At 46.9% G+C, this 13,659-nt stretch overlaps 1 protein-coding gene across 1 annotated transcript; it reads left to right on the top strand.

Annotated features, from left to right (window-relative positions):
* Positions 1-214: 214 nt before the first annotated feature.
* LOC311509415 (putative ribonuclease ZC3H12C) lies at positions 215-10,678 on the top strand. Its single transcript, XM_084574624.1, has 6 exons — positions 215-307; positions 6,839-7,695; positions 7,824-7,963; positions 8,056-8,290; positions 8,794-8,900; positions 9,001-10,678. The coding sequence occupies exons 2-6, from the start codon at positions 6,908-6,910 to the stop codon at positions 10,629-10,631; spliced, it is 2,901 nt and encodes a 966-aa protein (XP_084430750.1). The 5' UTR covers positions 215-307; positions 6,839-6,907; the 3' UTR covers positions 10,632-10,678.
* Positions 10,679-13,659: the final 2,981 nt, after the last annotated feature.

The following is a 13,659-nucleotide window of genomic DNA, read 5'->3' as shown; positions in this document are numbered from 1 at the left end:
CTGTTATCCTTTCATTAAAAACGTAATTGTTTCAGATGGCCTGATTTTCCTTTGAAACTGCCCCACTACACAATTATTAACACGTAATACACATATATTAGTAATTACATAATTATAAAACATTCATATGCATCGAGTTGAATCTTATTTTGAAGTTTACCGGAGCGGAAGTGGCTTGGTTAGTGTTTAACCTGACGCAGTTCGGCTGGGTCACGCCGCAAACCGGCCGGATGTTTTGCGTCGGCCGTGTACGATGGGGATGTTTGCCTGTGTTCAACAGAAAGCTCGTTGTGCGGCTCGTGACACGGTGAGTGCTCGAACAGCGTTAGCAGAGAGAGATGGGATGTAAAATAGGAGTTGTAATCGGTATCAGCTGCAGGGTTGTGTTGGCGAAAGCTGCAAGGAGGTCGTGACGGCGTCGGTGACCGTGTGCACCTATGGTATAGTTTGTAATAGTTGTGTAATTCATACGTGATTTTGAAATTGTAAGAATAGAATATGTGCATATAGACATTCATATGATAGTGTTTGTGATGGCATTAAGAAGTTCTGGAAGACAAAAAATGAAATGTCATGTGTAATTAGTAGTGATTGACATTGTGTAATAGGCATGTAATAAGCAGTAATAAACAGTTACTAATGTGTAATATGTGTGTTATAAGCAATGTGTAATTTGCTTGTTATAAGTGGTAATAAGCATAAAAAATATTTTGTAAAAGGGATGAATTTTTTTTTTGTTTTGCATTTTTTTTTTTATTGCTTGTCCAAAGTTTGTTGGCCTTGGGTTGTATTTTGAGTTTTGATTTGTGCTGCTAGCTGGCAGGCGCGGTCTTAGGAAGACCGCGCCTACTACCAACTGATTAGGTAGGCTTATTTTTTTTATAAAATATTTCCTAGCATTTCTGACCCCGCCCCTTTCTCTCCCTGACTCCTCCCTCTTCCTGTCTCCGACTCCTCCCCTTCCTCTCCCTGACCCCGCCCCTTCATCTCTCTTGACTCCGCCCCTTCCTGTCTCCGACTCCTCCTCTTCCTCTCACTGACTCCGCCCCTTCATATCTCTTGACTCCGCCCCTTCCTGTCTCCGACTCCGCCCCTTCCTGTCCCTGACTCCGCCCCTTCATATCTCTTGACTCCGCCCCTTTCTCTATCTTGACTCCTCCTCTTCCTCTCACTGACTCCGCCCCTTCCTCTCACTGACTCCGCCCCTTCCTGTCTCCGACTCCGCCCCTTCCTGTCCCTGACTCCTCCCCTCTCCTCCCCTTCCTGGAAAATCCCAGCATTCTGTGGTGTTGGGTAGCATAACCCCCCCTTTATATTGTTCAGAAACCGCCGGGGGGGAAACGGCCCCCCCCAACGCCTGCTACTGCAGGATTGCTTAGATGATCCAGGCCCCCGGGAACGGATGGGAATCGAACCAATCTCTTGCGACTTCCAGTCACGGTAGAAACCCACCACGCCACCGAGAACCCTTCACACTTGAACCTTCTTTCTTGTCGCTTTTAAGCCTTCACTTTGAGTGTTGGACTTCAAAATCCACCGACCATCATAAGATTCGAACCCGTAACCTTCAAACTGCCAAGCAGTCTTCTAACAGCCCGCGCTGTTTGGCCAGACGAGAGCTACACTGATTTCTTGCACATTTGACTCTTCACTTTGACTACGAGACTTCAAAATTCACCCACCATCATAAGACTCGAACCGAGAACCTTCAAACTGCCAAGCAGTCTTCTAACAGCCCGCGCTGTTTGGCCAGACGAGAGCTACACTGATTTCTTGCACATTTGACTCTTCACTTTGACTACGAGACTTCAAAATTCACCCACCATCATAAGACTCGAACCGAGAACCTTCAAACTGCCAAGCAGTCTTCTAACAGCCCGTGCTGTTTGGCCAGACAAGTGGTATAATTTCTTGCACATTTGACTCTTCAGATTGGGTGCTGGACTTCAAAACCCACCAACTGCTTGAACCAACAACCTTCAAACTGCCTGCGCTGTTCGGCCAGACAAGTGGTATAATGATTTCTTGCACATTTGACACCAACTATCATAAGACTTGAACCTACAACCTTCAAACTGCCTGCGCTGTATGGCCAGACAAGTGGTACAATGCACTCTTGACATTGGGTGTTCAAACATAACGTGTGCTCAAACTATCTGTCTTATGTCTGCTGCAGCTACTCTGTAAAGTCTCCTCACCTTGCCAGTTTATATAGAGGGTGTTTTCTTTTACTCCGTCACCACTGCAATACAGTTCCACGGAAAACCAATGTGACACTACAATTGAACTGATATTTGAAATTGTAATCTATCAGCTTGGTATATCTCTGTTAAAGACTGGACTCTGGTCGGGTCTTTCCAACACATTAACCTTCTATTGCTGAAGTCATTTCATGTTGTTTTGAATGTCTGCCTTGTATGATTTAAAGGGTCTGTGCCAAAGCTGACCGGATCTCTTCAATATTGCCTCCATCTTTACTGACGCCCCAATTGCAGCTTAAGGAATACAGCCAAAAAGCACGATGCTGTTAAAACCATGCCTTACTGTGGATATGACACTTTGCCACTGATATATATATATATATATATATATATTTGTTTTTTTCTTTTACAATTTTGATCTCATTTATCTTGGTCTCATCAGATCGGCGCACATTTTCCACACGATGTTGGGAGACAGGATGTATGCTTTTCCAAATTACAAAATGTGCAATCTTCTCAAATAGCCTTGGTGCCTTTCAACGTTTCCTGTTAAACCGTGAGTTAAAGGTATACATTTGCAGTGCTGTCCTAAGTGTCTGCTGCCTTTCGGTGTGCCATTTATTTACTTGTTGTATCCATAATAGCTCACCCTCTTTCCTCCATTCTGGATGGGTAGCTTGTGTGACACTGGTGCCACATATTTGCACACATATTTACATGAATGTGGACTGGATCTTTCGGTTTATTCAAATGCTTTTCTTAATCACATACAAGACAGAAAGGCAAAGATTTGTGCTTCCCAGTCATCTGCCCTAAGTGTGCCGCAACAATGCGGAGCAGATCCCCTCCTCACACTCATTGGGACATAAAACTTTTTGATGTCTCTCACCCCCCACATTGGTCCTTTCTCTCTTTCAGGCTCGCCACACTCTCCTCTTTCCTCTTGCACTCTCTTAAAGGCCACACTAGTCTTTCAGGCAGCCTTGGTCCTTTCTTTCTGTTGAACCCCCTCCAACGCCACCACCACCACCACCCCCACCCCCAGCACCAGACAAAGAGAGGAGAGTGACTGTGGTGCTCTGTAGCCAGGTGTTCTCCATTGCTGCCCCAGGCCGTAATAGCACCAGCCCTCACACTGCAGCTGCCCTCCCCAGCCTCCCATTGTGCAGCTCTATTGTTCGGCCGCCCACCCCTCGTTGATTCATCGGCCACAGAGGGGAAGCCCTTTGAGGCCGAGGGAAGGAGTGTGTGCGTTTGTGTGTGCGCTGGTGCACGTTGAATACGCGTGCCTCGGGGAGACTGGGTGTTGCAGGCATCTGCCCACAGCCACTCCCCTCCTCCTCCTCCTCCTCCTCCTCTTGTCTCTGCGTCTCATTGTGACACCGCTGCTCTCCGATTGGAGGAACAGGAGCCAGTCTGAACGAGGGAATGGCAGACATTGTTGCTCCATCTGTTCTGCCACTCATTGTCCAACTTGCCTGCTTCTGTGGAGAAAAAACACAGCTCTGTGAAACACTCAGACGGCCAGCGCAGACTGGAGTTTGGTGATCTGTACTTTAGCTGCAGCAAGGACAAACACCAGCATCGGATGTGGCCGCTGTGCGAACTTTGGGACTTGTTCTGGTTCAGGTTTCACCTGCAGCGTTTTTTCATCTGTTTTTCCAAGGATTTAATTATGTGGAAATGAGCCAATCGAATTTGTTTTCTTCATTGTTTTTTAGCCTGGTAAGTGTGACGGAGTCTATACGCTAATGCTTTAAATTAGAAACCTTTTTGTGGCTTGTCTGATCGTTCTCTCACTGAAACTGGGCCTGCTGTTATGAATGAAAGAGCCAGAGCTTACAGTAGGCTTACCTGCATGACAGTTTGTCATTTCCCAGGCTGGTTGGGCCTGTGCTGGGCTGCAGCATTGTAATTCACTCTTATTCTGACATAGTTTGATACTTAACTGCATTCCCCTGAATTTGAAATAGAGCAGAGGCTACAGTTAAGTATAAAAAAGTTGCTTTCTGCATTAGATTCTGTTTTGTATGTGAAATATTTCAGAGAAGAGGCCGGGTTTGAGCTGTAACACAGGGTGTTTCATAAACATCAGTTTAACCACTACACTAAAAGGAATCTTGCTGTGCAGCCATGAGTGATAAGACTTTGCAGCACCTGCTTAAACTTCGTCTGCAGCTGTTACAAATTTGATCTGTCTTGATATGAAGTTGATGCAGGGGTGAGTGGTGGGATGCCTGTGTTGTGTGGTTCTGGCTCTAGTTAACAGAAGAAAAAGGTTGTTGTTTTTTTTAAATTTGCATCACATGATCCTGGAGGAAGTTCTTCGGCTCTAGATGTTCGGAAACTGTGTGTCAGCGCTGTTTGTGCGGGGGAGACACCGGCAGCGAGTACAGTTCAGCAAACATCTGTCGGCCTGCTGCTGGCGGGGAAATCCTAGCACTCCGTCTAGATGCACACACACATAATATTACCCCGGCGGATTATTTATCTTTACAATAACTTGAGCGCAGTGATGGACATGCAGTGATGCACCGCCAGACAGCGCTCTGTACTCCTTTGCCCCTCCCAGAACTCCTTTCAGACCCTTTACCCCCCTCCCTCACCCGCTGCACACACTAGCACAAAGCTCCCACATACAAAGCGCTGTAAGGACAGTGTTACATATTCATTACTGCCTCCGTCAAATCCAGCAGGGCTGCTGTGTGTGTGTGTGTGTGTGTGTGTGTGTGGGAGCTTGGCCGGCTGATGTTTGAAAGATGCACCCACTCAGCCTGGAGACGGTGCGATGAGGTTGCTCCGTCGTTGGGCCGTTAACACTGAGCCTGATTTGGGGATTTCACTAAGCAGTGAATGGTTTATTCCGAAGAGCCTGGGCCAAGCTGGAAGACTTTAAAAACTCTCCTCAATAGCAAACAGTCTACCGTTAAGGGTTATGACTGGTTCTGTGCAGACTGATTTACTGGGGGTTAAAGTTGTTGTAAGAGTAATTGTTTCCCTACACTGCACAGAAAGCATTTAAATAATTAATAGTGATGCACCAATGTCACAATTTGTCAGCTCAAGTAACAGTGCAGGCGCTCAATGAGTTTTACAACTTCCCCCACACTGAGAATACTTCTAAGACTCTTGTTTTTGGATTGTTGACGTTATTGGCAAATAGGCTTGGAGGCACATTACCCCACCTACCTACATGTGCAGCTAACGGGCTGTAACGTTAGGTAGCTTTTACAAGTACATAAGCACAGTATCATAGCAATACCAGGAGATCTCTTCTAGTTAATCAGTATAATTCGTAATTTGACTGAACAGTTGTCTTGGGGAAACGTTAAAGAACAAGGCTGGACGTCCCGTCAGATTTGCTCTGACTGATTAAATGTCACAGGACTTAACAATGGCACCGATCAAGACACTTAGTTGTATTCTTGTGAGCCTCTCCACAGCAGCATGAGTCACTTTGTGAGGTAGACGCCGTATGTGTGTTCTTGGGCGCCATCGACGCCCACAGCGGTTGATGCCAAGGTCCCAGTCCTCATCACTCCTGCAGGCCCATTGTTGTCTTGGGTGGCTGGGTGCGTTTGCCAGCGAGGCACACTTTAAGCCCCTCCGCCGCCTCCGTCCGTCCGTCCTCCCTCCCTCCCTCCCCCACAGACACAAGACTTTTTCTTTTTTTTGTACTGCGTGTTAGACGGGTCACCGACTGAACGCTGCTGCTGCCTCTGTCTTGGCATTTGGAAGGGGAGAATGCTTTCAACAGCTGTAGCTTAGCAACAGTAGCTCAGCCTCGTTGCTAGGCAGCCGTTTTTCATAAAATGCACACTCACTCCACCCCACCCCTCCTCACAGTCCTCCCCTCTCCCACCATATATAAGTCACTTCCCCCCCTCCGTCATCTGTGTTGTCCTGATAATATCAGCTGTTTTCTGGGATTAAGGATTCTGACAATTTGCTAATATTGTTTTACTTCAGATTAACCTCTTTATAACAGATCAGAATGCTACGTGCTGATTGGCTTCACAGCCTCAGAGCCCCTCCGTTATTTAATGAGCGACTCCACCACCCCAGCGCGAAGAAGCATATGGACCTTAATTGCCAGGTAGTACGAGGGGGGGGGGGGGTGGTCCATCAGCCCCAACACTAACGGCTTGGTGTCTTTTCACCCTCTGTTCCCCCGTATATTAATGTGCTGTGGCGTGGCGCTGTAAAAACTCACTGAGGCCAGACTTAAAAAAAAAACAAAAAAACGCGGGAGTCCATTAATTAGGGTGAGAGGCCCCATCGGCTCTTTGTGTCTGCCGGCCTGTGCCTGTTGAGTCCCCAGCTGCACCAGACAGCCAGTGTAAACATCATCAGCTTGGAGCGTTGCGGCAAAATTTCCCTAGAAAAACAAAGGTTAAAAGTTTGATTTGCCTAAGAGTACAGTCAGCGTTGAGTCAATGTTTTCATGCTTCAACACAGTCTAACGCAACGTCTCCTTTTGCAAATGATGTCCTCGGCAGATGGCGTAACTTATACTCAACGAATTGTCCCCAATATACGCTTAAGTCGGGATTTACCTAGTTTCCCTGGAAATATCTGTGTCATCCCGTCATATATATACATTGACATAACAGATTCCATCTTTTGTGTCTCCTTAGGCACCAATGAGTCGAGCTTTATGAGAGGGCAGCAGTCAGCCCAGTGTGCTGGATGTCTCTGACAGATCCATGGGTCAGAAGGACCATGTGGAGGCAGGAGCAGGCCATATCCTCGACCCGGGGCTGGATTTGGAGTATCTCCACGTAGCAGGGGCTGACCGGCAGGCTGGCGGCACCGACGGGCCACCTGTTATGGAGGAGCAGGGGGAGAGCTCCGCCAGTCGCCCTCCACTGGTTGTGCAGGAGGATGGGTCAGACACAGAGTGCGAGTCCTCGAGCCCCACCCTCGCCGCAGGCACCGACTCGGACGGAGGAGAGGGAGCGTCGACTCACAGCAAGAGCGCCCACCAGCCGCTCTGTCGGACCCCGTGCGTGGACTTAGGCACCGAGGGCCCTCCTGAGCCCCCATGTGAAATATCGACAGAGCTTGAACGCGACACCCTCACTCGGTCTACACTCAACACCCTATTTGAGCACCCGCCTGGACCTCCACCCAATCCCTCCACATCATTGCCAGCTTCTGAAGCCGGTGGGAAAGAGTACCAGGCCAAGCTGGACTTTGCCCTGAAGCTAGGCTACTCTGAGGAGACGGTGCGACTGGTGCTGTCCAAGCTTGGCCCCGACACCCTCATCAATGACATCCTGGGAGAGCTGGTCAAACTGGGAACCAAATCAGACGGCGAGCAGCCAACGGCATCGTTAGCCTCTACTTCATCCTCTTCTTCCTCCTCATCCTCCTGCGGTTGTTCTGACGTGCTGGATGGCCAGCGGTCAGACTCGCCCTGTCTTTCAGACTCTACATGTGACCAGGACAACCTGCGGCCGATTGTGGTGGACGGCAGCAATGTAGCTATGAGGTGAGCAGCGTAGGGCAACAGTTACAATACCAGTACGTCTTTGCATTTGTGTTGACATAAGTGAAAGTTCTCATTAAGGCTAACACTAAAACCAAACTGACCTTTCGCCTGTTCACTTTGTTCTGTAGCCATGGCAACAAGGAAGTGTTTTCCTGTCAGGGCATCCAGCTGGCTGTGGACTGGTTCTTAGAGCGTGGCCACCACGACATCACAGTGTTTGTGCCGGCGTGGAGGAAAGAGCAGTCCCGACCCGACGCCCCTATAACAGGTCAGAGCAAGAGGCTGTTTGACAGGAACACTCGTCACCAAGTCCAAAATGTTATTCTGGCGTTTTCATCAACCTTACTCTCTCCTCCACAGATCAGGAGATCTTGCGTCGCCTCGAGAAGGAAAAAATCCTCGTCTTCACTCCCTCGCGGCGAGTCCAAGGTCGGCGCGTGGTCTGCTATGACGACCGCTTCATTGTCAAGCTGGCCTATGAGTCAGACGGCATCATTGTCTCCAATGACAACTACAGAGACCTGGCTAATGAGAAGCCAGAGTGGAAGAAGTTCATAGACGAACGGCTGCTCATGTACTCCTTTGTTAATGACAAGTAAGTAGGGGTGGATTAGAGAGAGCGGAGCTTCGTAAATATCACAGATTTGATGATTTGGTGTCAAAAGAGCTGTGACATTTAAAATGTTAATCGGAAGAGAACTGAGTGAAATAGAAAAAGACAGATCTGACATTCTGGTGTAACAAATAAAATGACACATGACACTTGCCTAAAGTTTATTTTATCATGTCTGTTAATGAATTTATTATTAATCGGTCTTTGTATTTTTATAAATTGATACATCGATATTTTCTTAAAGAACATTTTGAGCTTTTTCAACAGTGAACAAAACATTTATGCATTCTACGTCTAAAGACAGATCATTTGGATTGAACATTGGGTGCATCGATGTATATCGACGTTATTTACCTAAACAAGGGCCTCACCAACGTTGACATGTCTTTTCATCCCGTGGCGACACCTGAAAAACTATGCTTCGACATTAAAAACAGCATTATCATTTAAACAGCAGTGATTTAATTTTATATTCCTTGTTCCAGATTCATGCCACCAGATGACCCTCTTGGTCGCCACGGCCCCAGCTTGGACAACTTCCTGAGGAAAAGACCTGTCATGCCTGAACAGAAGAAGCAGCCTTGTCCATATGGTGAGAACACAAATATGCACCAAAAAAAAACAAAAAAAAAACACATACATTTGTTTCTACCTGTGCTAAATTAAACTTGGCGATTTTGTCTTACCTCCAGGAAAGAAGTGCACTTACGGCCACAAGTGTAAGTACTACCACCCTGAGAGAGGTGCTCAGCCTCAGCGGGCTGTGGCTGATGAGCTGCGTGCCAGTGCCAAGACCTGCGTCACCTCCAAGAACCAGGGGGACACCGGGCTGGTGAAGAGCCACAGCGTGCCAGCGGGCAGCATTGAAGCCAAAAAAGGTGCCCCAAAAAGGCAATCTGACCCCAGCATCAGGGCTCTGTCGTACAGTGACGCTGAGGAGAAGCTACTGGCTAAAGGGCGGGCAGAAGGCCAGAAGAACAGCACGTGTGGCGGCAGCAGCAGTAGCAGTTCCAGCAGCAGCATCAGCTGCAGCGGAAGTATACCCATGTCCTCGGCCCCTGGAGGTCCTCCATCCGGTCTTACCCTTCTGCAGGAGCAACAGTCCAGAGCAGTGACACCCCATAGTCACCTGCCACCGCCCAGCCATGATCTTTATCCTCACTGTGAGTCTCCAGACTTAAGCTACTACTCAGTAACACGTGCGTACTCCGGCTTGAGCCTCTCCTCCAGACGGAGCCCAGACTGTCGCTTCCCCAATGACACAGACCTGCGGCTGGGCTCCATGGGCTCCATGGGCTCAGCAGGCTCCGAGTGTGGCAGCGAGAGCAGTGTCAGCTGTGGCAGCAGCTGTGACTCGTACAGCGAGAGGTCGTGTCTGGGATGTCCCCCCGACACCTTACTGGAAGACGGCATCCATTTTGCCAATCCCCACGGCCGCCTGTATTCCCACCACGCCACATCAAACCATGAACTTTGTAGCCTTCATCCTGCTGAATATACAAACATCCAACACAGCCACGCATCCAATACAGGAGTACACGCCTACCACCTCAGTGCAGCACGCGGGCAGAGCTGTGCTCATGATCAGCCCCCCCCAGAGGCGCCGCCAAAGCGCCGCCTTTACCCTCTCCCCCCTCATCTCCAACACCAGCCACTGGCTGCACGATCCAGCTGCCCAGGCGACTACCACTCTCTACCCCAGTCCAACCCTCATCCTCCAGGGTCTCCTCTTGGTCGCTGCCTGGCCCCGACACGAGCGGAGAGTGTGTCCGACTCGCACCTATATGAACATCTCTCTGCATCGCATCATCACCACCTGCCAAAAGCTTTGCCCAGCTGGGACACGTACTACAGGCAGCCGCTGTTGCCACCGTCCAGGTATGAACCGTCAACCTATCAGAGTCTGCCCGACACACGCCAGTCCTCGTGGAACACCCCTCCATGGGCGCAGGATGGCTACTCCCAGCTCCACTCCTCTCACCCCGCTCTCCATCCGTCCCCGACACGTTACCTAAGCCACCCTGCGCCTTCGTCCCACTCTCCTCACCCGCCTCATTCGTCCAGCACACCTCTCTCGCATTACCCACCTCACAGCTCTCACCTCACCAGGCCCTCCCACACCCCTCCCTCCTATATGCCGCAGCACCCAGAATCCCCTGCGCACGGCCGCTACGGGGACATAAGGGAGAAAGTGTACGTCAACCTGTGCAACATCTTCCCATCTGAGCTGGTGAGCCGGGTGATGGCCAGAAGCCCCCACATCACAGACCCTCAGCAGCTGGCGGCTGCCATCCTTGCAGAGAAAGCTCAGACAGGCTACTGAAGAAAGACGTAGGAATAAAGTTTTTGGATGACGTGCAAGGAGAGATTTTTCTTGTGACATTAATGAGACAATGCATAAGATTCAAGGACATCAAATGCTGACGATAATCCCAATTCCAGCTCCGGTCACTGCGCAGCAACAACTAAAATCGGCTTTATAAGAAAATACATAGAGAGCGAGTCATTTGGCTTAATCTATGACTCAAAGTGTGACGTGAGGAGATTGTTCTTGAACTGCCTGGTTATTCTTTTCGTTTATTTATACCGAAGCTTAATGTGTCTTTCACACGCAGGACGAGTTGTGCATCAAATTCAAAAAGGCACTTGAAGGATTAGTTAGTGATGTCTCCTGCCTTTGAGACCAGATTCAGATTTTTTTATGGAATACACTCACACGCTGTGTATTACACACTATATTTACGTTTCAGACCTGCGTCAGACAGCGTTTGAAAATACATCTGTGCATATGGGGAGCAGAATCTAAGGATTTTCTCACCTGGAAGTCAGTTATCAAATGTTTCAAACTGCTATTTAACTTCAGTCTGTTTTATCTTAATCTCTTAAGTGTGTGTCGTGCAGACGTTTGTGTTTTGTTTGTTTTTCCCATTGGTGTCGGAAAGCTAGTCGTCTCATTTGAGACGACTTTGAGTTTTTTGGTCAGAGTTGTAGCTGTAGAGATGGGTGACCCTGTCGTGTGTACCTTAGTTTTAGTAAGGGACATCTCTCTCTCTCTCTCTTTCTCTCTGGCCCTTTATTTTGGGTCAACTCTGGTATCTGCTACAGACAGAACACCTCGCCATCGGTTAAACGACTCCTGTACGTAGTGTAAATATATTTAACAGACTCCTCTGCTGGCTAACAGCGTCTACCGTCGTCTGTAGCAGATCCCAGCTGAATCCATGCTAGACAGAGAAAAACCTTGTTTGATACAAATTGTATCATTAACTAAGTCGCTGGTGTTATATACAGTACATGGACTTGTGGATCCGTATTAAACACTCTTGATGTATTGCTATATGATGAAGTGCATTTACAACAGTTCCGTTCCAACTGAGATGTTCCAACTTTTAAATCATGTGGAAGAAGCTTTGTGACAATTATTTCACATATGTTATAAAAGAAAGGAGTTGCGTGCCTACTATGTTTAGGTGTCACAACCCCTTTACATGTGCTTTTGGGTTTGAAGCTGGCTTTTTTGTTTAAATACAAGAGCTCCAGTTAAATTTAGTTTACTGCCTATTTTTCCACACAAAGCGTTTTTTTTAATCCTTCTAATTAAGCAGCTATACCGTAAACTGTAAACCTATGCTTGAACTGATGAACCATCTATTGTTGCTACCAACCGAGTGGACAGACCCCGACCATGTTTTATATTTATTTCGGTCAGTGCGACATCCCATGGCGGCCACTTTGAATGACTAACCCTTTGCCTTGACAAAAATGTATCCAGGCACCAGTTAAATCTTAATGTAGCAGCAGTTAGCGAGCTAGCCTCTAAATTAAGAAAACGGTTAGCCCAGTTTGGTCACTCACTAAGCTAAAGGTAACATTTGCTTTTCCGGATATAACCGGGCTGTGGCTTACTGAATGCTGGTGTAGTCCAAAAAAACTAAATTATAATTAACTTTGCTCCAATTCTTTAATCGTAGATCAATTGTACTCGTCAGGTAGGGCGCTAAAGTTTTCAAAATGGCCGTCGAGGGATGAAAAGTCTCGTGAGCTCGTCATAGAAATCATCACAAGCCAGCTACATATAGCCCAACGGTTTCTTTGCCATCACACGTGTCACATTGTACAAATATGTATACTTGTGCAATAACACGTGCAGCTGATGAGAGCGAACCTTTGTGTGTATTGAAGAAGCGCCTTCTCTCTGGCCTCCTGGCACTGTGTGACAGCGTGGCACCCGAGTGTGGGCCCAAAGTAATGCCTCTTCATGGCATTGTGCTTATGACACATCTGATACTCTGAACTATGTTCAGCTAACTGTTATGCATGTTTTGATTTGTTTCCGTTTCGGCATGTAAACTTGTGTTTGAGTCGTATACGTGTTTCTGTCTTTGGAAGCTCGTCTCGTGACGTGATGCTCGTCGTTGAGGTGCCCGTACACAAATACGACTTGTTTTTCTGCCTGTAAATTTTTCACTTTGTGTCTCAGTATAAATGGTTAGATGCATGTTACGGAGAGCATCCTACTTTTCTCAACACCTTTGCCGTTGGAAGTGAGCTCAGCCGTAGACAACGGGCCGTCAATATTACAGTGCTGTACAGGCCACTGTACTCTGGTAGAAGAAAAAAAAAACAACCTTTTCACACGATCTTTACAGTTTTGCAGTAGAATAAGTCTCCAATTCAATATTGTAACATTTTCAACTGTAACTTGTTCATTAAAGAGTATAGTGAAAAAATGTGGTATTTATTGACAAAGTGGTACTTCAGAAAGGCTGGTTTAAAGTATCCGAATACTCACAGAATACTAGTAAACTACTAAAGCACATTATCTTCTCACAAGTATTACAACATTCAAATCTGGCAATTACAAGATTGTATTAATGTAATGAGTATGAGCTTGACTATCATAACAGTCTTTTGCAAAATGTCACAATAAAATATTAATTCAAGTTTCAAAATATTAACAGTTACTTTAATTTATACTGACAAAAATCACTGTTATTTGTCCCATTTCCTGCCATTTGTTTCTATTTGTTTGTACATTTCTAATGTACACTACCGGTCAAAAGTTTTAGAACACCTTAATTTTTCCAGTTATTTATTGCAATTCAAGTCGTGCAAGTCTAATGAATAGCTTGAAATGGTACAAAGGTAAGTACTGAACAGCCAGAGGTTTTATTAAAAAAAAAAAAAAAAAAAAAAAAAAGGTTTGGTTACCCAAAACTGAAAAATAATGTACATTTCAGAATTATACAACAAAGGCCTCTTTCAGGGAACATGAAGTGGGTAAACAATTTAAAGCTGTTCTGCAGCAATAAAGGTTGAATCAGCCTTGAAAGCTGGTGCTACTAATTCCT

The sequence above is a fragment of the Chelon labrosus genome (genome assembly GCF_963514085.1).
Source record: "Chelon labrosus genome assembly, chromosome: 24".
Taxonomy (NCBI): Eukaryota; Metazoa; Chordata; class Actinopteri; order Mugiliformes; family Mugilidae; genus Chelon; species Chelon labrosus.
Note: the sequence above shows the minus strand (reverse complement) of the source record. Positions and strands in the feature narration are given on the sequence as shown.

Bases quoted from the DNA above. Each gene is read 5' to 3' on its own strand.
- LOC311509415 (XM_084574624.1), top strand. From the start codon at position 6,908: ATGGGTCAGAAGGACCATGTGGAGGCAGGAGCAGGCCATATCCTCGAC. The intron at 8,291-8,793 runs GTAAGTAGGGGT...TCCTTGTTCCAG, and splicing joins TACTCCTTTGTTAATGACAA to ATTCATGCCACCAGATGACC. The intron at 8,901-9,000 runs GTGAGAACACAA...TCTTACCTCCAG, and splicing joins GAAGCAGCCTTGTCCATATG to GAAAGAAGTGCACTTACGGC.